A 27,771-nucleotide genomic window follows, 5' to 3' on the forward strand; every position below is an offset into this window, starting at 1 on the left:
CTGAGCTGCCGGGTCTGCAGCCGGACCTTTACGGCTCGCCGCTTCCTGTCCCGCCACATTAAAGCTCACCTGCAGGACGCCGCGGCGCCGGGCTGCGGTCTGTGTGGCCAACGCTTCGGAGACGCTCGGGACCTGAAGCTGCACATCCAGACTCACCACAAGTCTCTGGGAGGGGGCAGGGCCCTGCAGAACCAGACCAGGACCAGGACCAGAGACAGGCAGGCTCAGCAGCCTGACAACAAAACAGACGGAGGAGGAGGAGGAGTAGGAGGAGGAAGAGGAAGAGGAGAGAGAACAGACGGAGGAGGAAGAGGAGGAGGAGGAGGAGGAGGAAGAGGAGGAGGAAGAGGAAGAGGAAGAGGAGGAGGAGGAGGAGGAGGAAGAGGAAGAGGAAGAGGAGGAGGAAGAGGAGGAGGAGGAGGAAGGCAGCGCTGCGAGGACTGTGGGAAGACTTTCCTTCAGATGTGGAGGAAGAGGAAGCACCGCTGTCTGTCTAAAGGCCCAGACCCCCCAACCAGACCCCCCAACCAGAAGACCAACCAGACCCCCCAACCAGAAGACCAACCAGAAGACCAACCAGACCCCCCAACCAGAAGACCAACCAGACCCCCCACCCAGACGGTTGACCGTCGGCAGAGGGACTGATCAGTAGGTTGGGCATCCAGAACCGATCCCTGCTTGGAATCGGTCCTTTATTGGACTCGTTTGGAGTAATCTGATGACGGGGTCCAGGTTTAACATGCAGTCTGGGTTTTTGGGGCTCTAGCGGGGCTTTATTTTACGTTGTGTTCCAGGTTGATGAAGTTACTCTGAGTTCATGTCGTTGGTTTCTAATAAAAAGGTTTTCTACTTCAGGTCTTATTATTCACGTTTCATATCCACAGCTGGCCAGACCCTCCTCCACAGCTCAGTGGAGGAGGGTCTGGCTAGTCCACACAGCATTCCTGGATGGGAGAACAATCTGCTCTGGTTTATTGACATTTCTCTAAACCAATCAGAATCGTCGTGGGCGGGGCTAAGCTCCGGACGGAGCCACGGTGCCTCTGCTAAATAGTCTCAGGAAGGAACTGGTTCTGGTGGAACATGTGGACGCTCAGAAGTAGTTAGACAGACAGACAGACAGACAGACAGATAGTCTAGCTAGCTGTTAGACAGACAGACAGACAGACAGACAGACAGATAGTCTAGCTAGCTGTTAGACAGACAGACAGACAGACAGACAGACAGACAGTCTAGCTAGCTGTTAGACAGACAGACTAGCTAGCTGTTAGACAGACAGACAGACAAAGCTCTCCTTCACACCCTAACCACCCATATCCTCCCCATTCAAACCATTACATATTACACAGTAGACAGTTAAGGTCATTCATATACAGTTGGACAAAAAATAAAAAGAATTTAAGGAAAATTAAAATAAGAATTAATAATGGTGAAAAATAGTACAAAAAAATAAAATAAATGAAAGTGTAAATAGATGAATGAATACTTTCTTTCTTATTAATGTACTTATTGACAAGTTCTACATAAAAAAAAATGCTAATTCACGAACAAAGCAACATATTCTGTGTTTAAAACTCTAATTATGACCCGGATGGTCCGTAGCGGAGGAATGTCCCGCCCTACTCTGCCTCTGATTGGCTCAGGCTAATCTTTAGCGATAGCCAATCAGAGACGAGTCATCAACCGCCTTGGAGCCACGTTCCCGCTGACGCAACGACGCTGGGTTGGGGGAACCCGGAAGCGTTCGCGCAGTGTTTACATTTTGCTCTTTGTTCGGTAATCAATACCGTTAAAATGTCTAAAAAACGGTCGCAGAGCGCCGAGAACCGGAGCCTGCGCGCGGCCATCGCCGAGCAGCTGTCGGTTGCCGCGGAGGAAATCTTCCGGCTGCTCACGGAGCCCGGAGAGCCGGAGGAGGAGCACCTAAAGCGGCTGCTGACGGAGCCCGGAGAGCCGGAGGAGGAGCACCTAAAGCGGCTACTGACGGAGCTCATCACCGCGGCCGTGGAGAGCATCTGGGCCGCGTTCAGAGCCTCCAGACCGGCAGAGAAAGCACCGGAGCGGTCCGCTGCAGCCGCAGGTTCGTACCCGGGGAACAGGGTCTCAACACCGGGGACATGAACACACATTTACCCGCTGCACCCGGGGGTTCTCTCTCTGTGTGTGTGTCTGTGTGTGTGTGTCTATGTGTGTGTGTGTGTCTGTGTGTGTGTGTCTGTGTGTGTGTGTGTCTATGTGTGTCTGTGTGTGTGTGTGTGTGTGTGTGTGTGTGTGTGTGTGTGTGTGTGTGTGTGTATGTCCCTGTGTGTGTCTATTGTGTGTGTGTGTGTGTCTCTCTGTGTGTGTGTGTCATGTGTGTGTGTGTGTGTGTGTGTGTGTGTGTCTATGTGTGTGTGTGTGTGTGTGTGTGTGTGTGTGTGTGTGTGTGTGTGTGTATGTCCCTGTGTGTGCGTCTATGTGTGTGTGTGTGTGTGTCTCTCTGTGTGTGTGTCTATGTGTGTGTGTGTCTGTGTGTGTGTGTGTCTATGTGTGTGTGTGTGTGTGTGTATGTCCCTGTGTGTGTGTGTGTGTATGTCCCTGTGTGTTTGTGTGTGTGTCTATGTGTGTGTGTGTGTGTCTGTGTGTGTGTGTGTGTATGTCCCTGTGTGTGTGTGTGTGTGTGTGTGTCTGTGTGTGTGTGTGTCTGTGTGTGTGTGTGTCTGTGTCCCTGTGTGTGTGTGTGTCCCTGTGTGTGTGTGTGTGTGTGTGTGTGTGTGTCTGTGTGTGTGTGTCCCTGTGTGTCTATGTGTGTGTGTGTCTCTGTGTGTGTGTGTCTGTGTGTGTGTGTCCCTGTGTCCCTGTGTGTGTGTGTGTGTGTGTGTGTGTGTCCCTGTGTGTGTGTGTGTCCCTGTGTGTGTGTGTGTGTGTCCGCGAGGTGTGTGTGTATGTCCCTGGTGTGTGTGTGTGATGCCCTGTGTGTGTGTGTGTGTGTGTGTCCTGTGTGTGTGTCTCTGTGTGTGTGTATGCCCTGTGTGTGTGTGTGTGTGTGTGTGTGTGTATGTCCCTGTGTGTGTATGTCCCTGTGTGTGTATGTCCCTGTGTGTGTGTGTGTCTCTGTGTGTGTATGTCCCTGTGTGTGTGTGTGTCTGTCTGTCTGTGTGTGTGTGTGTGTGTGTGTGTGTGTGTGTGTGTGTGTGTACATCCCTGTGTGTGTTTGTGTGTGTGTGTGTCTGTCTGTCTGTTGTGTGTATGTCCCTGTGTGTGTGTGTGTGTGTGTGTGTGTGATGTCCGTGTGTGTGTGTGTGTGTGTGTGTGTGTGTGTGTGTGTGTGTGTGTGTGTGTGTGTGTGTGTGTGTGTGTATGTACCTGTGTGTGTGTGTGTGTGTTTACTAACAATAATATATAATGTAAATAATGAATCTAATAATTGATTAATTGAGTTTCTGTGTTTTCAGAGTTGTGTCTGTCGGTGGGCGTCCAGACTCCGCCCGGCGCCTCCTGCAGACCGGATGTTTCTGAACCGGACCGCCGGGCCGAGTCTCTGGACCCCCTGGACCCCCTGGACCCCCTGGGGGGCGAGGAAGAGGAGGAGGAAGAGGAGGAGGAGGAGGAAGAGGAGGCAGCAGCCCCTCACAGCTGCAGAGTGTGCGGGAAGACCTTCGACAGGTGAGGAAGAACCAGTTCTCTCAGGTCCAGTTCAGAGTCCGGTTCACATGAGTTCTGGTCTCTGAGGGGTCCCCAGGAAGCCGTAGACTGTCTCTAAGGTCCAGGGTTCCCAGGACAACGCTGAGAGCAGAGACCCAAACCGTCTGCTGGGTCCAGGTCTGGCCTGAGCTGGCTGGACCCGGCTCCCCTCTAACACAAAACCTCCTAACACTAGGAACCAAGAAGGGGGCTTTCACCCCTCACAGTCCAAACCAGAGTCTGGACCAGAGTCTGGACCAGAGTTCATGTAATGGATTAGTTGCTGTAATGGATGAGTTGATGTAATGGATGAGTTGATGTAATGGATGAGTTGATGTAATGGATGAGTTGATGTAATGGATTAGTTGATGTAATGGATGAGTTGATGTAATGGATTAGTTGCTGTAATGGATGAGTTGATGTAATGGATGAGTTGATGTAATGGATTAGTTGCTGTAATGGATGAGTTGATGTAATGGATGAGTTGATGTAATGGATTAGTTGATGTAATGGATTAGTTGATGTAATGGATGAGTTGATGTAATGGATTAGTTGCTGTAATGGATGAGTTGATGTAATGGATGAGTTGATGTAATGGATTAGTTGATGTAATGGATGAGTTGATGTAATGGATTAGTTGCTGTAATGGATTAGTTGATGTAATGGATTAGTTGATGTAATGGATTAGTTGCTGTAATGGATTAGTTGATGTAATGGATGAGTTGATGTAATGGATGAGTTGATGTAATGGATTAGTTGATGTAATGGATGAGTTCATGTAATGGATTAGTTGCTGTAATGGATTAGTTGATGTAATGGATTAGTTGCTGTAATGGATTAGTTGATGTAATGGATTAGTTGATGTAATGGATTAGTTGATGTAATGGATGAGTTGATGTAATGGATGAGTTGATGTAATGGATTAGTTGATGTAATGGATGAGTTGATGTAATGGATGAGTTGATGTAATGGATGAGTTGATGTAATGGATTAGTTGATGTAATGGATTAGTTGCTGTAATGGATTAGTTGATGTAATGGATGAGTTGATGTAATGGATGAGTTGATGTAATGGATTAGTTGATGTAATGGATGAGTTGATGTAATGGGTGAGTTGATGTAATGGGTGAGTTGATGTAATGGATTAGTTGATGTAATGGATTAGTTGATGTAATGGATGAGTTGATGTAATGGATGAGTTGATGTAATGGATGAGTTGATGTAATGGATTAGTTGATGTAATGGATTAGTTGATGTAATGGATTAGTTGATGTAATGGATTAGTTGATGTAATGGATGAGTTGATGTAATGGATGAGTTGATGTAATGGATTAGTTGATGTAATGGATTAGTTGATGTAATGGATTAGTTGATGTAATGGATTAGTTGATGTAATGGATTAGTTGATGTAATGGATGAGTTGATGTAATGGATGAGTTGATGTAATGGATGAGTTGATGTAATGGATGAGTTGATGTAATGGATTAGTTGATGTAATGGATTAGTTGATGTAATGGATTAGTTGATGTAATGGATGAGTTGATGTAATGGATTAGTTGATGTAATGGATGAGTTGATGTAATGGATGAGTTGATGTAATGGATTAGTTGATGTAATGGATTAGTTGCTGTAATGGATTAGTTGATGTAATGGATGAGTTGATGTAATGGATGAGTTGATGTAATGGATAGTTCTGTAATGGATTAGTTGCGTAATGGATTAGTTGATGTAATGGATTAGTTGATGTAATGGATTAGTTGATGTAATGGATGAGTTGATGTAATGGATTAGTTGCTGTAATGGATTAGTTGATGTAATGGATTAGTTGATGTAATGGATTAGTTGATGTAATGGATTAGTTGATGTAATGGATTAGTTGATGTAATGGATGAGTTGATGTAATGGATGAGTTGATGTAATGGATGAGTTGATGTAATGGATGAGTTGATGTAATGGATGAGTTGATGTAATGGATTAGTTGATGTAATGGATTAGTTGATGTAATGGATTAGTTGATGTAATGGATGAGTTGATGTAATGGATGAGTTGATGTAATGGATTAGTTGATGTAATGGATTAGTTGCTGTAATGGATTAGTTGATGTAATGGATTAGTTGATGTAATGGATGAGTTGATGTAATGGATGAGTTGATGTAATGGATGAGTTGATGTAATGGATTAGTTGCTGTAATGGATTAGTTGATGTAATGGATTAGTTGATGTAATGGATGAGTTGATGTAATGGATAGTTGTGTAAGGATAGTTGATGTAATGGATTAGTTGATGTAATGGATTAGTTTGTAGATGATTGATGTAAGGATGAGTTGATGTAATGGATTAGTTGCTGTAATGGATTAGTTGATGTAATGGATTAGTTGATGTAATGGATTAGTTGATGTAATGGATGAGTTGATGTAATGGATGAGTTGATGTAATGGATGAGTGTTGGATGGATGAGTTGATGTAATGGATTGCTGTAATGGATTAGTTGATGTAATGGATTAGTTGATGTAATGGATTAGTTGATGTAATGGATGAGTTGATGTAATGGATTAGTTGCTGTAAATGTGGGTTGCTGTATAGGTGAGTTGATGTAATGGATGAGTTGATGTAATGGATGAGTTGATGTAATGGATGAGTTGATGTAATGGATTAGTTGATGTAATGGATTAGTTGATGTAATGGATTAGTTGATGTAATGGGTGAGTTGCTGTAATGGATGAGTTGATGTAATGGATGAGTTGATGTAATGGATTAGTTGCTGTAATGGATTAGTTGCTGTAATAGGTGAGTTGATGTAATGGATTAGTTGCTGTAATGGATTAGTTGATGTAATGGGTGAGTTGATGTAATGGATTAGTTGATGTAATGGATTAGTTGCTGTAATGGATTAGTTAATGTAATGGATGAGTTGATGTAATGGATGAGTTGATGTAATGGATTAGTTGATGTAATGGATGAGTTGATGTAATGGATTAGTTGCTGTAATGGATTAGTTGCTGTAATGGATTAGTTGATGTAATGGATGAGTTGATGTAATGGATTAGTTGATGTAATGGATGAGTTGATGTAATGGATTAGTTGATGTAATGGATGAGTTGATGTAATGGATGAGTTGATGTAATGGATGAGTTGATGTAATGGATGAGTTGATGTAATGGATTAGTTGATGTAATGGATGAGTTGATGTAATGGATGAGTTGATGTAATGGATTAGTTGATGTAATGGATGAGTTGATGTAATGGATTAGTTGATGTAATGGATGAGTTGATGTAATGGATTAGTTGATGTAATGGATGAGTTGATGTAATGGATTAGTTGATGTAATGGATTAGTTGCTGTAATGGATTAGTTGATGTAATGGGTGAGTTGATGTAATGGATTAGTTGCTGTAATGGATTAGTTGCTGTAATAGGTGAGTTGATGTAATGGATTAGTTGCTGTAATGGATTAGTTGCTGTAATAGGTGAGTTGATGTAATGGATTAGTTGCTGTAATGGATGAGTTGATGTAATGGATGAGTTGATGTAATGGATTAGTTGATGTAATGGATGAGTTGCTGTAATGGATGAGTTGATGTAATGGATTAGTTGATGTAATGGATGAGTTGATGTAATGGATTAGTTGATGTAATGGATGAGTTGATGTAATGGATTAGTTGCTGTAATGGATTAGTTGCTGTAATAGGTGAGTTGATGTAATGGATTAGTTGATGTAATGGATGAGTTGATGTAATGGATGAGTTGATGTAATGGATTAGTTTCTGTAATGGATGAGTTGTAATGGATGAGTTGATGTAATGGATTAGTTGCTGTAATGGATTAGTTGCTGTAATGGATGAGTTGATGTAATGGATTAGTTGCTGTAATGGATTAGTTGATGTATGATTGTGTAATGGATGAGTTGATGTAATGGATGTGCTGTAATGGATGAGTTGATGTAATGGATTGGTTGATGTAATGGATTAGTTGTGTAATGAGATGTAATGGATTAGTTGATTAACGATAGTATGTAATGGATTAGTTATAATGGATTAGCTATGTAATGGATTAGTTGATGTAATGGATTAGTTGCTGTAATGGATGAGTTGATGTAATGGATTAGTTGCTGTAATGGATTAGTTGATGTAATGGATTAGTTGATGTAATGGATGAGTTGATGTAATGGATGAGTTGCTGTAATGGATGAGTTGATGTAATGGATTAGTTGATGTAATGGATTAGTTGATGTAATGGGTGAGTTGATGTAATGGATGAGTTGATGTAATGGATTAGTTTATGTAATGGATTAGTTTATGTAATGGATTAGTTTATGTAATGGATTAGTTGATGTAATGGATTAGTTGATGTAATGGATTAGTTGATGTAATGGATTAGTTGATGTAATGGATTAGTTGATGTAATGGATTAGTTGATGTAATAAGTGAGTTGATGTAATGGATTAGTTGATGTAATGGATGAGTTGATGTAATGGATGAGTTGATGTAATGGATTAGTTGATGTAATAAGTGAGTTGATGTAATGGGTGAGTTGATGTAATGGATGAGTTGATGTAATGGATGAGTTGATGTAATGGATGAGTTGATGTAATGGATGAGTTGATGTAATGGATTAGTTGATGTAATGGATTAGTTGATGTAATGGATTAGTTGATGTAATGGATTAGTTTATGTAATGGATTAGTTGATGTAATAAGTGAGTTGATGTAATGGATTAGTTTATGTAATGGATTAGTTGATGTAATGGATTAGTTGATGTAATAAGTGAGTTGATGTAATGGGTGAGTTGATGTAATGGATGAGTTGATGTAATGGATTAGTTGATGTAATGGATTAGTTGATGTAATGGATTAGTTGATGTAATGGATTAGTTGATGTAATGGATTAGTTGATGTAATAAGTGAGTTGATGTAATAAGTGAGTTGATGTAATGGGTGAGTTGATGTAATGGGTGAGTTGATGTAATGGATGAGTTGATGTAATGGATTAGTTGATGTAATGGATTAGTTGATGTAATGGATTAGTTTATGTAATGGATTAGTTGATGTAATAAGTGAGTTGATGTAATGGGTTAGTTGATGTAATGGATGAGTTGATGTAATGGATGAGTTGATGTAATGGATGAGTTGATGTAATGGATGAGTTGATGTAATGGATTAGTTGATGTAATGGATGAGTTGATGTAATGGGTGAGTTGATGTAATGGATGAGTTGATGTAATGGATGAGTTGATGTAATGGATTAGTTGATGTAATGGATGAGTTGATGTAATGGATGAGTTGATGTAATGGATGAGTTGATGTAATGGATGAGTTGATGTAATGGATGAGTTGATGTAATGGATGAGTTGATGTAATGGATTAGTTGTAATGGATTAGTTGTTGATAATGGATTAAGAGTAATGGATTATGATGTAATGGAGTTGATGTAATGGATGATTGTAATTATATAAATAGTGGTAATGGGTAGTGATGTAATGGATAATTATGATGAGTTGATGTAATGGATTAGTTGATGTAATGGGTGAGTTGCTGTAATGGATGAGTTGATGTAATGGATTAGTTGATGTAATGGGTGAGTTGCTGTAATGGATGAGTTGATGTAATGGATGAGTTGATGTAATGGATTAGTTGCTGTAATAGGTGAGTTGATGTAATGGATTAGTTGCTGTAATGGATTAGTTGATGTAATGGGTGAGTTGATGTAATGGATTAGTTGATGTAATGGATTAGTTGCTGTAATGGATTAGTTGATGTAATGGGTGAGTTGATGTAATGGATTAGTTGATGTAATGGATTAGTTGCTGTAATGGATTAGTTGATGTAAGATGAGTTGATGTAATGGGTGAGTTGATGTAATGGATGAGTTGATGTAATGGATGAGTTGATGTAATGGATGAGTTGATGTAATGGATGAGTTGATGTAATGGATGAGTTGATGTAATGGATTAGTTGATGTAATGGATTAGTTGATGTAATGGATTAGTTGATGTAATAAGTGAGTTGATGTAATGGATGAGTTGATGTAATGGATGAGTTGATGTAATGGATTAGTTGCTGTAATGGATTAGTTGATGTAATGGATTAGTTGATGTAATGGATTAGTTGATGTAATGGATTAGTTGATGTAATGGATTAGTTGATGTAATGGATTAGTTGATGTAATGGATTAGTTGCTGTAATGGATTAGTTGATGTAATAAGTGAGTTGATGTAATGGATGAGTTGATGTAATGGATGAGTTGATGTAATGGATGAGTTGATGTAATGGATGAGTTGATGTAATGGATGAGTTGATGTAATAAGTGAGTTGATGTAATGGATGAGTTGATGTAATGGATGAGTTGATGTAATGGATGAGTTGATGTAATGGATGAGTTGATGTAATAAGTGAGTTGATGTAATGGATGAGTTGATGTAATGGATGAGTTGATGTAATGGATGAGTTGATGTAATGGATGAGTTGATGTAATGGATGAGTTGATGTAATGGATGAGTTGATGTAATGGATGAGTTGATGTAATGGGTGAGTTGATGTAATGGGTGAGTTGATGTAATGGATTAGTTGCTGTAATGGATTAGTTGCTGTAATAGGTGAGTTGATGTAATGGATTAGTTGCTGTAATGGATTAGTTGCTGTAATAGGTGAGTTGATGTAATGGATTAGTTGCTGTAATGGATTAGTTGATGTAATGGATGAGTTGATGTAATGGATTAGTTGATGTAATGGATTAGTTGATGTAATGGATGAGTTGATGTAATGGATTAGTTGATGTAATGGATTAGTTGATGTAATGGATTAGTTGATGTAATGGATTAGTTGATGTAATGGATGAGTTGATGTAATGGATGAGTTGATGTAATGGATGAGTTCATGTAATGGATTAGTTGATGTAATAAGTGAGTTGATGTAATGGGTGAGTTGATGTAATGGATTAGTTGATGTAATGGATTAGTTGATGTAATGGATGAGTTGATGTAATGGATGAGTTGATGTAATGGATGAGTTGATGTAATGGATTAGTTGATGTAATGGATGAGTTCATGTAATGGATGAGTTCATGTAATGGATGAGTTCATGTAATGGATGAGTTCATGTAATGGATGAGTTGATGTAATGGATTAGTTGATGTAATGGATTAGTTGATGTAATGGATGAGTTCATGTAATGGATGAGTTCATGTAATGGATGAGTTTATGTAATGGATGAGTTCATGTAATGGATGAGTTCATGTAATGGATGAGTTGATGTAATGGATGAGTTCATGTAATGGATGAGTTGATGTAATGGATGAGTTTATGTAATGGATGAGTTCATGTAATGGATGAGTTCATGTAATGGATGAGTTCATGTAATGGATGAGTTCATGTAATGGATGAGTTGATGTAAATCTGAGTTTCTCCACTAAGAGTCGTGTTAAAGCACCACTTTAATTCTTGTGTTTACCAGAGATGAGCTCGTACGGTTCTTGGTAATAAGTCATTCAGCATGAAAACAGCATCAGACCTGACTAATGGACTAAAGAGATCTAAGTTGACTAAGACCAGAACCACCGATTAGTCCACTGATCCACTAAGAAGGAGCAGCACTAGCTGATATATCGATATATCTTGATATGAGACCAGATATCGTCTCAGATTTTGGATATGGTAATATAACATAAGTGTCTTCTGGTGTTAAAAGCTGTATTACAGTAAAGTGATGTCATGTTCTGACCTCACCAGACTGTATCTGGTCTATTATTCACCTTTACCCTCTCAGACATTAGATCCTCATTACTGGTGATTATTGATCTATAATCTCAGTGTGAAGATATTTAGTGAACACCAAGACACATTCCTTGTTTGTGTTAAAACACGTACTTAAAATAAAACCTTTTCTGATCCTGATCCTGATTCTGATTCTGATTCTGATTCTGGTTGTGATTCTGATTCTGATTCTGGTTGTGATTCTGATTCTGATTCTGGTTGTGATTCTGATTCTGATTCTGGTTGTGGTTCTGGTTCTGATTCTGGTTCTGGTTCTCCTTCACAGGGAGGGTTTCCTGATGAAGCACGCGGAGAAGCACCTGTCGGAGGCGTCCTGCGTGTGTGGTGTGTGCGGCGAGCGTCTGGAGACCGTTGGCGCCCTGCGGCTTCACCTGCAGACGCACCGCGACCGCGGCCGAACCTGCGACGTCTGCGGCAAGAAGTTCCCGTCCCTCCGGGCCCGGGACACGCACCGGCGCCGGCACACCGGCGAGAAGCCCTTCACCTGCGCCGTCTGTGGGAAAGGCTTCAGCCAGAAGGGCAACATGGCCACGCACGCCAGGACGCACGCCACCGGGACGCACGCCACCGGGACGCACACCACCGGGACGCACGGCGCCCAGAAGCCCTTCAGCTGCGGCGTCTGCGGGGAAGCTTTCGGCAAGAGCGCCGAGTTGCGGCGCCACGCACGCAGCCACCAGCCGGACGGCAAGGTCGGTTTCCACGGAAACGTGATGTTTCTGTGTGTGTGTGTGTGTGTGAATAACAACAACAACAACAACAACAACAACAATAAAAATAATCATGTCCAGTGAATGAGAAAGCATGTCTGACTGGTACTGTATGTCATATTTATATCTATCTATCTATATAGATAGATATAGTTTATCGCCCGGTAACGATCGGTGAACGATCAATCTATTTACAGCGTTTATCGCCCGATAACGATCGGTGAACGATCAATCTATTTACAGCGTTATCGCCCGGTAACGATCGGTGAACGATCAATCTATTTACAGCGTTTATCGCCCGATAACGATCGGTGAACGATCAATCTATTTACAGCCTTTATCGGCCGATAATCGGAGCATCCTTAGTATTTTACAATAACTTTGAATGCACCACGAGGCAGGCGAGAGCGTTTTCGGTACCCTAACATTCTTCAGGCTGAGACAAAGTAACTGAACAGTAACTTTGAATGCACCACGATTTTGGCGACTACTGAAAGTCTCTCCTGTCCCGAGCAGACTCCGGGTTCCAGCAGACGCAGGAAGTCGAGTCCGACGCCGTCTCACCGCTGCGGCGTCTGCGGGAACGCCTTCCACAACCGAGGGAACTTCGTGCGGCACGCCGAGACGCACCTGAACGACCCCGAGTCGCGCTGCTGCGGCGTCTGCGGCGAGCGCGCCGAGTCCTCGGCCGACCTGCAGCTGCACATCCAGAGCCACCGAGAAGAACCGGGCCGCGGCGTCTGCGAGGTCTGTAACGGCAACGCTGATTTTATCACGATTGTTTTTCATGTTCTACTTGATTCCTTTATTTTCCTACATGTTGTTAGACTTAAAGGAACATGCCGACTTATTGGGACTTTATCTTATTCACTGTACCCCCAGAGTTAGACTAGTCCATACATACCCTTCTCATCTCTTATTGGGACTTTATCTTATTCACTGTACCCCCCAGAGTTAGACTAGTCCATACAGACCCTTCTCATCTCTTATTGGGACTTTATCTTATTCACTGTACCCCCAGAGTTAGACTAGTCCATACATACCCTTCTCATCTCTTATTGGGACTTTATCTTATTCACTGTACCCCCAGAGTTAGACTAGTCCATACAGACCCTTCTCATCTCTTATTGGGACTTTATCTTATTCACTGTACCCCCAGAGTTAGACTAGTCCATACAGACCCTTCTCATCTCTTATTGGGACTTTATCTTATTCACTGTACCCCCCAGAGTTAGACTAGTCCATACAGACCCTTCTCATCTCTTATTGGGACTTTATCTTATTCACTGTACCCCCCAGAGTTAGACTAGTCCATACATACCCTTCTCATCTCTTATTGGGACTTTATCTTATTCACTGTACCCCCAGAGTTAGACTAGTCCATACAGACCCTTCTCATCTCTTATTGGGACTTTATCTTATTCACTGTAACCTCCAGAGTTAGACTAGTCCATACATACCCTTCTCATCTCTTATTGGGACTTTATCTTATTCACTGTACCCCCAGAGTTAGACTAGTCCATACAGACCCCTTCTCATCTCTTATTGGGACTTTATCTTATTCACTGTACCCCCAGAGTTAGACTAGTCCATACAGACCCTTCTCATCTCTTATTGGGACTTTATCTTATTCACTGTACCCCCAGAGTTAGACTAGTCCATACAGACCCTTCTCATCTCTTATTGGGACTTTATCTTATTCACTGTACCCCCAGAGTTAGACTAGTCCATACATACCCTTCTCATCTCTTATTGGGACTTTATCTTATTCACTGTACCCCCCAGAGTTAGACTAGTCCATACAGACCCTTCTCATCTCTTATTGGGACTTTATCTTATTCACTGTACCCCCAGAGTTAGACTAGTCCATACAGACCCTTCTCATCTCTTATTGGGACTTTATCTTATTCACTGTACCCCCCAGAGTTAGACTAGTCCATACAGACCCTTCTCATCTCTTATTGGGACTTTATCTTATTCACTGTACCCCCCAGAGTTAGACTAGTCCATACAGACCCTTCTCATCTCTTATTGGGACTTTATCTTATTCACTGTAACCTCCAGAGTTAGACTAGTCCATACATACCCTTCTCATCTCTTATTGGGACTTTATCTTATTCACTGTACCCCCAGAGTTAGACTAGTCCATACAGACCCTTCTCATCTCTTATTGGGACTTTATCTTATTCACTGTACCCCCCAGAGTTAGACTATTCCATACAACCCTTCTCATCTCTTATTGGGACTTTATCTTATTCACTGTACCCCCAGAGTTAGACTAGTCCATACAGACCCTTCTCATCTCTTATTGGGACTTTATCTTATTCCACTGTACCCCCCAGAGTTAGACTAGTCCATACATACCCTTCTCATCTCTTATTGGGACTTTATCTTATTCACTGTACCCCCAGAGTTAGACTAGTCCATACATACCCTTCTCATCTCTTATTGGGACTTTATCTTATTCACTGTACCCCCAGAGTTAGACTAGTCCATCCATACCCTTCTCATCTCTTATTGGGACTTTATCTTATTCACTGTACCCCAGAGTTAGACTAGTCCATACATACCCTTCTCATCTCTTATTGGGACTTTATCTTATTCACTGTACCCCCCAGAGTTAGACTAGTCCATACAGACCCTTCTCATCTCTTATTGGGACTTTATCTTATTCACTGTAACCCCCAGAGTTAGACTAGTCCATACAGACCCTTCTCATCTCTTATTGGGACTTTATCTTATTCATTATACCTCCAGAGTTAGACTAGTCCATACAGACCCTTCTCATGTCAGTGCGTGCTGTAACGCTGTCTGACGCCCCCAGCATTAGCTTAGCTTAGCACAGATCCTGCAGGTAACTGGTTCCAACTAGCCTACTGCTCCGAATAAGTGACAAAATAACGCCAACATGTTCCTATCTGCATGTTGTGATTTGTAGAGTCACAGCGTGTACAAATAACAAGGTCACATGACACACAGCCATCGTCTAACAGTAAACAAACTGGGAACTATATTCTCAGACAGGCTTGCTGCAGCATATCACTCCGCCCAAGTACTTTATTCTTCTGTCGGAAGATGAGAAGGGTATGTATGGACTAGTCTAACTCTGGGGGTTACAGTGAATAAGATAAAGTCCCAATAAGAGATGAGAAGGGTATGTATGGACTTTTAGCGTGTCTCCACCAGACTCCATGTAAATAATCAGGACTTTTAGTGTGTATAGAGCCAGCATATCTCCACCAGACTCCATGTAAATAATCAGGACTTTTAGCGTGTATAGAGCCAGCATATTTCCACCACTCCATGTAAATAATCAGTAATTTTAGCGTGTATAGAGCCAGCATATCTCCACCAGACTCCATGTAAATAATCAGGACTTTTAGTGTGTATAGAGCCAGCATATCTCCACCAGACTCCATGTAAATAATCAGGACTTTTAGCGTGTATAGAGCCAGCATATCTCCACCAGACTCCATGTAAATAATCAGGACTTTAGCGTGTATAGAGCCAGCATATCTCCACCAGACTCCATGTAAATAATCAGGACTTTTAGCGTGTATAGAGCCAGCATATCTCCACCAGACTCCATGTAAATAATCAGGACTTTTAGCGTGTATAGAGCCAGCATATCTCCACCAGACTCCATGTAAATAATCAGGACTTTTAGCGTGTATAGAGCCAGCATATCTCCACCAGACTCCATGTAAATAATCAGGACTTTTAGCGTGTATAGAGCCAGCATATCTCCACCAGACTCCATGTAAATAATCAGGACCTTTAGCGTAGGTTTAATTCTCAAATAGTCTTTATTCGTTTCATCTTGTGTTTTTTGACACACTGCTAACGAGGAAACCTTCTCTACAGGTCTGCGGCCTCAGCGTGCGGGACATGGCGGTCCACATGAGGACGCACAGCGGCGAGAAACCCTTCCGCTGCTCCGACTGCGGGAAGGACTTCCCCAGGAAGGGCTCTCTGGAGAGACACCGGAAGCTGCACGCCGGCGAGCGGCCGTACATCTGCGAGTTCTGCGGCAAGACGTTCGTGGAGAACACGGTGCTGAAGAGACACATCAAGAGCCACACGGGGGGGAAGCCGCGCATCTACGACTGCGACGTCTGCGGCAAGAAGTTCACCATGAGCCAGCACCTGGACGTGCACAAGAGGATCCACACGGGGGAGAAACCCTACGCCTGTCGGGTGGGCCGCGCCATATGCACAATATCAAATATCACGATACTTATGACCAAATACCTCGATATCGATACTGCAACGATATTATCGTAGTGTTGACTGTCGGTGCTTTCACAACATATTCACACAATGAGATTATAGATCAATAATCACCAGTAATGAGGATCTAAAGACTGAGAGGATAAAGGTCAATAATAGACCAGTTATAACAGTCTGGTGAGGTCAGAACATGACATCACTTTACTGTAATACAGCCTTATAGAGACAGACAGACAGGGTCCACCAGTTAATCTCAGGAGACAGACAGGGTCCACCAGTTAATCTCAGGAGACAGACAGACAGGGTCCACCAGTTAATCTCAGGAGACAGAGACAGACAGGGTCCTCCAGTTAATCTCAGGAGACAGACAGGGTCCACCAGTTAATCTCAGGAGACAGAGACAGACAGGGTCCTCCAGTTAATCTCAGGAGACAGAGACAGACAGGGTCCTCCAGTTTAGCTCAGGAGACAGACAGGGTCCACCAGTTTATCTCAGGAGACAGAGACAGACAGGGTCCTCCAGTTTAGCTCAGGAGACAGACAGACAGGGTCCACCAGTTTATCTCAGGAGACAGAGACAGACAGGGTCCTCCAGTTAATCTCAGGAGACAGAGACAGACAGGGTCCACCAGTTAATCTCAGGAGACAGACAGACAGGGTCCACCAGTTTATCTCAGGAGACAGAGACAGACAGGGTCCACCAGTTTATCTCAGGAGACAGAGACAGACAGGGTCCTCCAGTTAATCTCAGGAGACAGACAGACAGGGTCCACCAGTTAATCTCAGGAGACAGAGACAGACAGGGTCCACCAGTTTAGCTCAGGAGACAGAGACAGACAGGGTCCACCAGTTAATCTCAGGAGACAGAGACAGACAGGGTCCTCCAGTTAATCTCAGGAGACAGACAGACAGGGTCCACCAGTTTATCTCAGGAGACAGAGACAGACAGGGTCCACCAGTTAATCTCAGGAGACAGAGACAGACAGGGTCCACCAGTTAATCTCAGGAGACAGAGACAGACAGGGTCCTCCAGTTAATCTCAGGAGACAGAGACAGACAGGGTCCACCAGTTTATCTCAGGAGACGAGACAGACGGGTCCACCAGTTTAGCTCAGGAGACAGAGAGACAGGGTCCACCAGTTAATCTCAGGAGACAGAGACAGACAGGGTCCTCCAGTTAATTCACGGGAGACAGAGACAGACAGGGTCCTCCAGTTAATCTCAGGAGACAGAGACAGACAGGGTCCTCCAGTTAATCTCAGGAGACAGAGACAGACAGGGTCCTCCAGTTAATCTCAGGAGACAGAGACAGACAGGGTCCACCAGTTTATCTCAGGAGACAGACAGGGTCCACCAGTTAATCTCAGGAGACAGAGACAGACAGGGTCCACCAGTTAATCTCAGGAGACAGAGACAGACAGGGTCCTCCAGTTTAGCTCAGGAGACAGACAGACAGGGTCCACCAGTTTATCTCAGGAGACAGAGACAGACAGGGTCCACCAGTTTATCTCAGGAGACAGACAGACAGGGTCCACCAGTTTATCTCAGGAGACAGAGACAGACAGGGTCCACCAGTTTATCTCAGGAGACAGACAGACAGGGTCCACCAGTTAATCTCAGGAGACAGAGACAGACAGGGTCCTCCAGTTAATCTCAGGAGACAGAGACAGACAGGGTCCACCAGTTTATCTCAGGAGACAGAGACAGACAGGGTCCACCAGTTAATCTCAGGAGACAGAGACAGACAGGGTCCACCAGTTAATCTCAGGAGACAGACAGGGTCCACCAGTTTATCTCAGGAGACAGAGACAGACAGGGTCCACCAGTTAATCTCAGGAGACAGAGACAGACAGGGTCCACCAGTTAATCTCAGGAGACAGAGACAGACAGGGTCCTCCAGTTAATCTCAGGAGACAGAGACAGACAGGGTCCTCCAGTTAATCTCAGGAGACAGACAGGGTCCACCAGTTAATCTCAGGAGACAGAGACAGGTGAAATAGACAGACACACAGACAGACAGACAGACAGGTTGGAGAGACAGATATGCAGACGGATAAACAGCCAGAGAGACAGGTTAGACAGGCAGAGAGACAGGTCAGACAGACAGAGCGACAGACAGAGAGACAGGTCAGACAGACAGAGAGACAGGTTAGACAGGCAGAGCAACAGCCAGAGAGACAGGTTAGACAGGCAGAGCAACAGCCAGAGAGACAGGTCAGACAGGCAGAGCAACAGCCAGAGAGACAGGTTAGACAGGCAGACAGGACAGACAATAAGAGCGACAGACAGAGAGACAGGTCAGACAGACAGAGAGACAGGTTAGACAGGCAGAGCAACAGCCAGAGAGACAGGTTAGACAGGCAGAGCAACAGCCAGAGAGACAGGTCAGACAGGCAGAGCAACAGCCAGAGAGACAGGTTAGACAGGCAGAGCAACAGCCAGAGAGACAGGTTAGACAGGCAGAGCGACAGCCAGAGAGACAGGTCAGACAGACAGGTAAACAGCCAGAGAGACAGGTCAGACAGACAGAGCGACAGCCAGAGAGACAGGTCAGACAGACAGGTAAACAGCCAGAGAGACAGGTCAGACAGACAGAGCGACAGACAGAGAGACAGGTCAGACAGACAGAGAGACAGGTCAGACAGACAGAGAGACAGGTTAGACAGGCAGAGCAACAGCCAGAGAGACAGGTTAGACAGGCAGAGCAACAGCCAGAGAGACAGGTCAGACAGACAGAGCGACAGCCAGAGAGACAGGTCAGACAGACAGGTAAACAGCCAGAGAGACAGGTCAGACAGACAGAGCGACAGACAGAGAGACAGGTCAGACAGACAGAGAGACAGGTCAGACAGACAGAGCGACAGACAGAGAGACAGGTCAGACAGACAGAGACAGGTTAGACAGGCAGAGCAACAGCCAGAGAGACAGGTTAGACAGGCAGAGCAACAGCCAGAGAGACAGGTCAGACAGGCAGAGCAACTGCCAGAGAGACAGGTTAGACAGGCAGAGCAACAGCCAGAGAGACAGGTCAGACAGGCAGAGCAACAGCCAGAGAGACAGGTTAGACAGGCAGAGCAACAGCCAGAGAGACAGGTCAGACAGGCAGAGCAACAGCCAGAGAGACAGGTCAGACAGGCAGAGCAACAGCCAGAGAGACAGGTCAGACAGGCAGAGCAACAGCCAGAGAGACAGGTTAGACAGGCAGAGCAACAGCCAGAGAGACAGGTTAGACAGGCAGAGCAACAGCCAGAGAGACAGGTCAGACAGACAGAGCGACAGCCAGAGAGACAGGTCAGACAGACAGGTAAACAGCCAGAGAGACAGGTCAGACAGACAGCCTCTCTTTAAGGTATGCTGTATGTCATGTCCTCTGAGTGGACCCTGAGCTGACGCTGACTCGTTGCAGGTGTGCGGTAAACGCTTCCGGCAGATCGGGAACCTGGACTCGCACACGCGGATCCACACGGGCGAGAAGCCGTTCGTGTGCAGCCTCTGCGGGAAGACCTTCCGCCAGAAGATCTCGCTGGAGACGCACGAGCGCTTCCACAAGAAGGAGAAGGCGTTCGGCTGCCCGCTCTGCAGCAAGGGCTTCGTGCAGAAGATCGACCTGAAGAGACACCTGCTGACGCACAGCGGCGAGAAGCCGTACGCGTGCCGCGTCTGCGCCAAGAGCTACCAGGAGAAACGCTCGCTGGACTCGCACATGAAGGTGCACGCCATGGTCGCCGTGGCAACCGGCGCGGCAACCGGCGCGGCAACCGCCGGCGCCGTGCAGCCGGAGGACGCCGCGGAGGCAGCGCCGCTACCGCAGAGCCTCAAACGTCAGGACGGAGACTTCATCCAGCTCTGACTCAACCAGCTGTGACTCATCCAGCTGTGACTCATCCTGCTGTGACTCCATCCAGCTCTGACTCATCCGGGCTGTGACTCATCCTGCTGTGACTCCATCCAGCTCTGACTCATCCGGGCTGTGACTCATCCAGCTGTGACTCCATCCAGCTGTGACTCAACCAGCTGTGACTCATCCAGCTGTGACTCCATCCAGCTCTGACTCATCCAGCTCTGACTCCATCCAGCTGTGACTCATCCAGCTCTGACTCCATCCAGCTCTGACTCCATCCAGCTGTGACTCATCCAGCTGTGACTCATCCAGCTGTGACTCCATCCAGCTGTGACTCCATCCGGGCTGTGACTCATCCAGCTGTGACTCATCCAGCTGTGACTCATCCAGCTGTGACTCATCCAGCTGTGACTCATCCAGCTGTGACTCATCCAGCTCTGACTCCATCCTGCTGTGACTCCATCCAGCTGTGACTCATCCAGCTGTGACTCCATCCAGCTCTGACTCATCCAGCTCTGACTCCATCCTGCTCTGATTCATCCTGCTCTGACTCCATCCTGCTCTGACTCATCCAGCTGTGACTCCATCCAGCTCTGACTCCATCCTGCTCTGACTCATCCAGCTGTGACTCCATCCTGCTCTGATTCATCCTGCTCTGACTCATCCAGCTGTGACTCATCCAGCTGTGACTCCATCCAGCTGTGACTCCATCCTGCTCTGACTCATCCTGCTCTGACTCATCAGCTGTGACTCATCCAGCTGTGACTCATCCAGCTGTGACTCAACCAGCTGTGACTCCATCCAGCTGTGACTCATCCAGCTGTGATTCCATCCAGCTCTGACTCATCCAGCTGTGACTCCATCCAGCTGTGACTCATCCAGCTGTGACTCCATCCAGCTGTGACTCCATCCAGCTGTGACTCATCCAGCTCTGACTCATCCAGCTGTGACTCCATCCAGCTGTGACTCCATCCAGCTGTGACTCCATCCAGCTGTGACTCATCCAGCTCTGACTCATCCAGCTCTGACTCATCCAGCTGTGACTCATCCAGCTCTGACTCATCCAGCTGTGACTCCATCCAGCTGTGACTCCATCCAGCTGTGACTCCATCCAGCTGTGACTCCATCCAGCTCTGACTCCATCCAGCTGTGACTCCATCCAGCTGTGACTCCATCCAGCTGTGACTCCATCCAGCTGTGACTCCATCCAGCTGTGACTCATCCAGCTCTGACTCATCCAGCTCTGACTCATCCAGCTGTGACTCAGCCAGCTCTGACTCATCCAGCTGTGACTCCATCCAGCTGTGACTCCATCCAGCTGTGACTCCATCCAGCTGTGACTCCATTGCATTTGAGTTTTGTAGATAGATTGATACAGGTATACACTACAAAATGTGAAAATTACAATATTATACATATGACTCAATTGTCAGGACATTAAGATAACTTTAAAGTAATTTTTCTCAGTTTCCCACTGTGGTGAGTTCAGGTGTTTAGCCTTCGTAGGGCAGAGCAGCGCTGGGACCAGGGCTCACTGTGGTGAGTTCAGGTGTTTAGCCTTCGTAGGGCAGAGCAGCGCTGGGACCAGGGCTCACTGTGGTGAGTTCAGGTGTTTTGCCTTCGTAGGGCAGAGCAGCGCTGGGACCAGGGCTCACTTTGGATTCTTTGGGTTTTGATTTTGATTTATTGAGATTTATTTTCCTTCTTTAACAAAAACCAAAGTAGACAATAAATCATCTTCTAACAGCTGATGAAGAATGACATCACAACGTTAGCAAACAGCTGATCTACTGAAACGACTGTAACGTTATTATTATTATTATCATTATTAGTAATAGTAGTAGTATTATTATTAGTTCAGACACCGGTACATAGACTGGGTCAGGAACATTAACATTCTCGTTGACTTCAGGACACATTTATTAAAGTTGAAATCTTCCAAAACTGCAGATGAATTATTAATATTAATAATAATAATAATAATAATAATAACGGTTGTTGTTAATTGTGTTTGTGATTAAAACTCACGGCTCTGACTTCTCTCTGTCTCCGTCCTTCTTGGACTCACACACACACACACACACAGACTATTATATTATTATATTATTATTATTTTATTATATTATTATATATTGGTATTATTTTATTATTATTTTGTTATATATTATTTTATTATGATATATTATTATTTTATTATATTAGTATTATTATATTAGTATTTTATTATGATATATTATTATTATTATTATATATTTTTATTATTATTATATTTTTATTTTATTATATTATTAGTATTATTATATTATATATTAGTATTATTATATTATAATATTATTTTATTATTTTATTATTTTATTATTATTACTATTATTTTATTATATTATTAGTATTATTATTATATTAGTATTTTATTATGATATATTATTATTATATTAGTATTTTATTATTATTATATTATAATTATTTTATTATATTATTAGTATTATTATATAATTTTATTATATATTTGTATTATTTTATTATAATATATAATTATATTATGTTATATTATATTATTTGTATTATTATATTATTATTTTATTATTATTATTACTATTATTATTACTGCTTTAAGGCACTTCACTGGTGTTGTTGCTGTCTGTTATTTCAGTTTATTTAATTTAAAGCTCACGGAGACCATGTTTAACTTTAAAAACATTGAGACTGATTGAGTTAAAATAAAGAAATTAAAAACAGTAAGTCGGCTGTAGTTCTCCCTCCGGACCAGCAGGGCGGCGCCGTTCGCCGGGTTCACGACTACTATTGTCCGTGTGTCCCTCCGCGGGCCCCGGATGTGTCCGCTGCGGCCTCTCCTCTCCGTGTGTCCCTCCGCGGGCCCTGGATGTGTCCGCTGCCGCCTCTCCGGCTCTCTTTGTCCGCAGAAAAAAGCAGCGAGATGCGCGCGTGTGTGCAGCTGCTGCGGGTGACGGTCCACGAGCGGATCCTCGCGGCCGCCGAAGACTTTCTGCTGCGGATGGAGAAAGGAGCAGCAGAAGAAGAAGAAGCAGCAGCAGCAGAAGAAGAAAGACCGCGGCTGAGAGCGCTGCTCACCGAGCGGCTCTCGGCGGCCGCGGAGGAGATCATCGCCCTGCTGGAGGAGACCGTGGCGGGGTACGAAGACAGAGCTGAGCGCTCCGAGCAGGAGATCTCCCGCCAGAGGAGGCTGCTCGAGGCCGTGCTGGAGCCGGAGGTCCGACTGCACAGAGCGGGTCAGTACCGGGGGACAACATGCTAATGCTAACACGAGCTAATGTAAACAAGAACCGAGCTGTAATGTAACCCTACAGGACTAATGTTCAGCAGCAGTTAGAGTCACTAAAAGTTCTGTTGTTGCTGCTGACAGACTCACATTATTATTCTAAGAGTCTGACAACATTATGGGATGGATCCCTACAGAGATAGACCTTTTAGTTAAAGAGTAAGATCCTTTTAGTTTAACATGAAACAGCCCCGAAATCACCATCACCAAACTCCACCAGACTCCATGTAAATAATCAGGACTTTTAGCGTGTCTGGAGCCAGCATATCTCCACCAGACTCCATGTAAATAATCAGGACTTTTAGCGTGTATAGAGCCAGCATATCTCCACCAGACTCCATGTAAATAATCATTTAGCGTGTATAGAGCGGCCATTTTTTTTCAAATTTTTTTTTTTTTTTTTTTTTTTTTTTTTTTCTTTTTTTTCTCTCCTTTTTTATTTTTTTTTTTTTTTTTTTTTTCTTTTTTTTTTTTCCTTCTTCTTCTTTTTTTTTTTTTTTTTTTTCTTTATGTAAATAATCAGGACTTTTAGCGTGTATAGAGCCAGCATATTACCACCAGACTCCATGTAAATAATCAGGACTTTTAGCGTGTATAGAGCCAGCATATCTCCACCAGACTCCATGTAAATAATCAGGACCTTTAGCGTGTATAGAGCCAGCATATCTCCACCAGACTCCATGTAAATAATCAGGACTTTTAGCGTGTATAGAGCCAGCATATTACCACCAGACTCCATGTAAATAATCAGGACTTTTAGCGTGTATAGAGCCAGCATATCTCCACCAGACTCCATGTAAATAATCAGGACTTTTAGCGGCGCTATAGAGCCAGCATATCTCCACCAGACTCCATGTAAATAATCAGGACTTTTTTAAGCGTGTATAGAGCCAGCATATTACCACCAGACTCCATGTAAATAATCAGGACTTTTAGCGTGTATAGAGCCAGCATATCTCCACCAGACTCCATGTAAATAATCAGGACTTTTAGCGTGTATAGAGCCAGCATATTACCACCAGACTCCATGTAAATAATCAGGACTTTTAGCGTGTATAGAGCCAGCATATCTCCACCAGACTCCATGTAAATAATCAGGACTTTTAGCGTGTATAGAACCAGACTCCATGTAAATAATCAGGACCTTTAGCGTGTATAGAGCCAGCATATCTCCACCAGACACCATCTAAATAATCAGTACTTTTAGCGTGTATAGATCCAGCATATCTCCACCAGACTCCATGTAAATAATCAGGACTTTTAGCGTGTATAGAGCCAGCATATCTCCACCAGACTCCATGTAAATAATCAGGACTTTTAGCGTGTATAGAGCCAGCATATCTCCACATGTAAATGGGTGAATTAAGGGTTTATTTCAACCAAACCAGAGAGGTGATTATTGGAACAGTGGAAAGATGAACCAAGATGGCTTTTGATAGTTGTTTATAGTTTCTGTCCACTTTGAATGAAGTGTGTTTTACGATGATAAAAGTCCTGATTATTTACATGGAGTCTGGTGGGTTGGTGGACTCTAACTGCTGCTGAACATTAGTCCTGTAGGGTTACATTACAGCTTGGTTCTGGTTTAATACTGGACCAGTTTCACAGTTTGTTGTCCCATCAGACACTCAGACATGGAGACAGAGCGTCCAGGATGGGAATACTGAAGTTACTCTTTGTGTAGTTTAGTGTCTCAGTGTGAGACAAACTGAAGTCTATCTTATGTCGTCCGTGATGACCAGCATGCTTGTTTATTGTCTGCTTATTCTCCAGTATGTGTTACAGTCAATCAACAGGTAATCAACTTCACCCCTACAGGTGAACATGGGACACACACACTACACATAACACACTACACATAACACTGACTATTCTCTGTTTCCTGCAGATGTTGAGCAGCTGTCGGTGGTTAAAGAAGAGGTTCCCCCTGAGCAGCAGGAGTGTAGCTCCAGTGTGGACCAGCAGGATCCAGAGCCCCTCCCACACATTAAAGAGGAGCAGCAGGAGTGTAGCTCCAGTGTGGACCAGCAGGAGCCAGAGCCCCTCCCACACATTAAAGAGGAACAGGAGGAACTGTGGAGCAGTCAGGAGGGAGAGCTGCTTCAAGGGCTGGAGGAGGCTGATATCACCAAGTTCCCATTCACTCCTGTCCCTGTGAAGAGTGAAGATGATGAAGAGGAAGCTCAGTCCTCGCAGCTTCATCAGAGACAAACTCAACACATGGAAACAGAAGCTGATGGAGAGGACTGTGGAGGGCCAGAAACAGCCAGGAACTCACATCCACTCTTACAACCAGAGACTGAAGACCAGACCGGAGACTCTTCGGAGACGGACGACAGCGACTGGTCTCCGGCTAACGAAGCTAGCTCAGGTTTAGCGTCGGTGGCGGCTCAGAAACACGGCGAGGCTGCCGAGAGCGACGCCGGTTCTCCGGCCAAGGAGCGCCCGTTTCCCTGCTCGTACTGCGGCAAGAGGTTCAGCCTGAAGGGAAACCTGAACCGACACATCCGAGACCACACGGGCGAGCGGCCCTTTCCCTGCACCGGCTGCGACAAGTCCTTCAAAGACAGCGGCTCGCTCACGGCGCACATGCGCTGCCACACCGGCGAGCAGCCGTACAGCTGCCTGTTCTGCGGGAAGAACTTCAGCGGCCGGGGCAACATGACGCGGCACATGAGGATCCACACGGGCGAGAAACCTTTCAGCTGCTCGCTGTGCAGCAAGAGCTTCCACGTCAAGGAGCACCTGAGCCGACACATCAAGTACCACACGGGGGAGAAACCCTTCAGCTGCTCGGTCTGCGGGAAAGGCTGCGCCCAGAAGACCGACCTCAAGAAGCACATGAGGGTCCACACGGGCGAGAAACCCTTCAGCTGTCCCTTCTGCGGGAAGTGCTGCGCCGAGAAGGGCGACCTGACCAAGCACATGAGGGTCCACACGGGCGAGAAGCCGTTCAGCTGCAACGTGTGCGGGAAGAGCTGCGCGCAGAAAGGCAGCCTGAAGATCCACATGAGGGTCCACACGGGAGAGAAGCCCTTCAGCTGCTCGGTCTGCAGCAAGCGCTTCACCGTCACCGGACACCTCAAGAGACACATGAAGCTGCACGCTGGCGACGCCAACGCCGCGGAGGACGCAGGCTCTCCTTCAGACTCACTACAGGAAGTGGAAGCTTCGGACACAACACAGGAAGTGGAAGCTTCGGACACGCAACAGGAAGTGGAAGCTTTGGACGCATCGTGACTAAGAAAAGGTGTTTGAATATTCCTTCTAAAAAACACTTTGTTTGCACATTAAAAATGTCTTATATCACGTAATTTAAACACCGTAGATCCCCTCTCTCTGTCTCTCTGTCTGTCTGTCTCTCTGTCTGTCTGTCTGTCTGTCTGTCTCTCTCTCTCTCTCTCTGTCTGACTCTCTGTCTGTCTGTCTCTCTTTCTGTCTTTCTGTCTCTCTGTCTCTCTGTCTGTCTCTCTCTGTGTCTCTCCCTCTCTCTCTCTCTGTCTGACTCTCTCTGTCTCTCTCTGTCTGACTCTCTGTCTGTCTGTCTTTCTGTCTGTCTCTCTGTCTGTCTGTCTAAATATAAGAAAATACTGTTAAGTATGCAGTATAACAATACAATAGAATTTACATAAAATATACAGTAACAATCAAAGAGAGGGAAGGAATAGTGCAATATGAGTATAGTCTGAGACCCCCCCCCCAGATGGCCGACCATCAGCAGTAAAGCCAGTCGGACTGATCAGTCTCCCCCAGGTCCGAAAGGTGCCTCAGAACACACCGAGAGACTCGAGTCACTGATCTCGAATTATTAATTATATAATTTCACACGCAGAGATATTACTCCTAGTGTGGGAGTGATATTACTCTTAGTGTGGGAGTGATATTACTCTTAGTGTGGGAGTGATATTACTCTTAGTGTGGGAGTGATATTACTCTTAGTGTGGGAGTGATATTACTCTTAGCGTGGGAGGATATTACTCTTAGCGTGGGAGTGATATTACTCTTAGCGTGGGAGTGATATTACTCTTAGTGTGGGAGGATATTACTCTTAGCGTGGGAGTGATATTACTCTTAGTGTGGGAGGATATTACTCTTAGCGTGGGAGTGATATTACTCTTAGTGTGGGAGGATATTACTCTTAGCGTGGGAGTGATATTACTCTTAGCGTGGGAGGATATTACTCTTAGCGTGGAGGATATTACTCTTAGTGTGGGAGTGATATTACTCTTATGTGGGGTGATATTACTCTTAGTGTGGGAGTGA

The 27,771-nt window shown here is 44.4% G+C and overlaps 1 protein-coding gene across 1 annotated transcript; it reads left to right on the plus strand.

The window, feature by feature from the left end:
- The first annotated feature begins 1,706 nt into the window (after positions 1–1,706).
- On the plus strand, positions 1,707–26,961 carry LOC120555193. Its single transcript, XM_039793875.1, has 12 exons — positions 1,707–2,080; positions 3,435–3,645; positions 11,695–12,121; positions 12,656–12,886; positions 16,004–16,336; positions 19,776–20,218; positions 20,571–20,663; positions 21,203–21,295; positions 21,422–21,514; positions 21,700–21,809; positions 22,961–23,458; positions 25,397–26,961. The coding sequence occupies exons 1-12, from the start codon at positions 1,795–1,797 to the stop codon at positions 26,746–26,748; spliced, it is 4,170 nt and encodes a 1,389-aa protein (XP_039649809.1). The 5' UTR covers positions 1,707–1,794; the 3' UTR covers positions 26,749–26,961.
- Positions 26,962–27,771: the final 810 nt, after the last annotated feature.

The sequence above is a fragment of the Perca fluviatilis genome, unplaced genomic scaffold (assembly GCF_010015445.1).
Source record: "Perca fluviatilis unplaced genomic scaffold, GENO_Pfluv_1.0 PFLUV_unplaced_scaf_25, whole genome shotgun sequence".
NCBI lineage: Eukaryota > Metazoa > Chordata > Actinopteri > Perciformes > Percidae > Perca > Perca fluviatilis.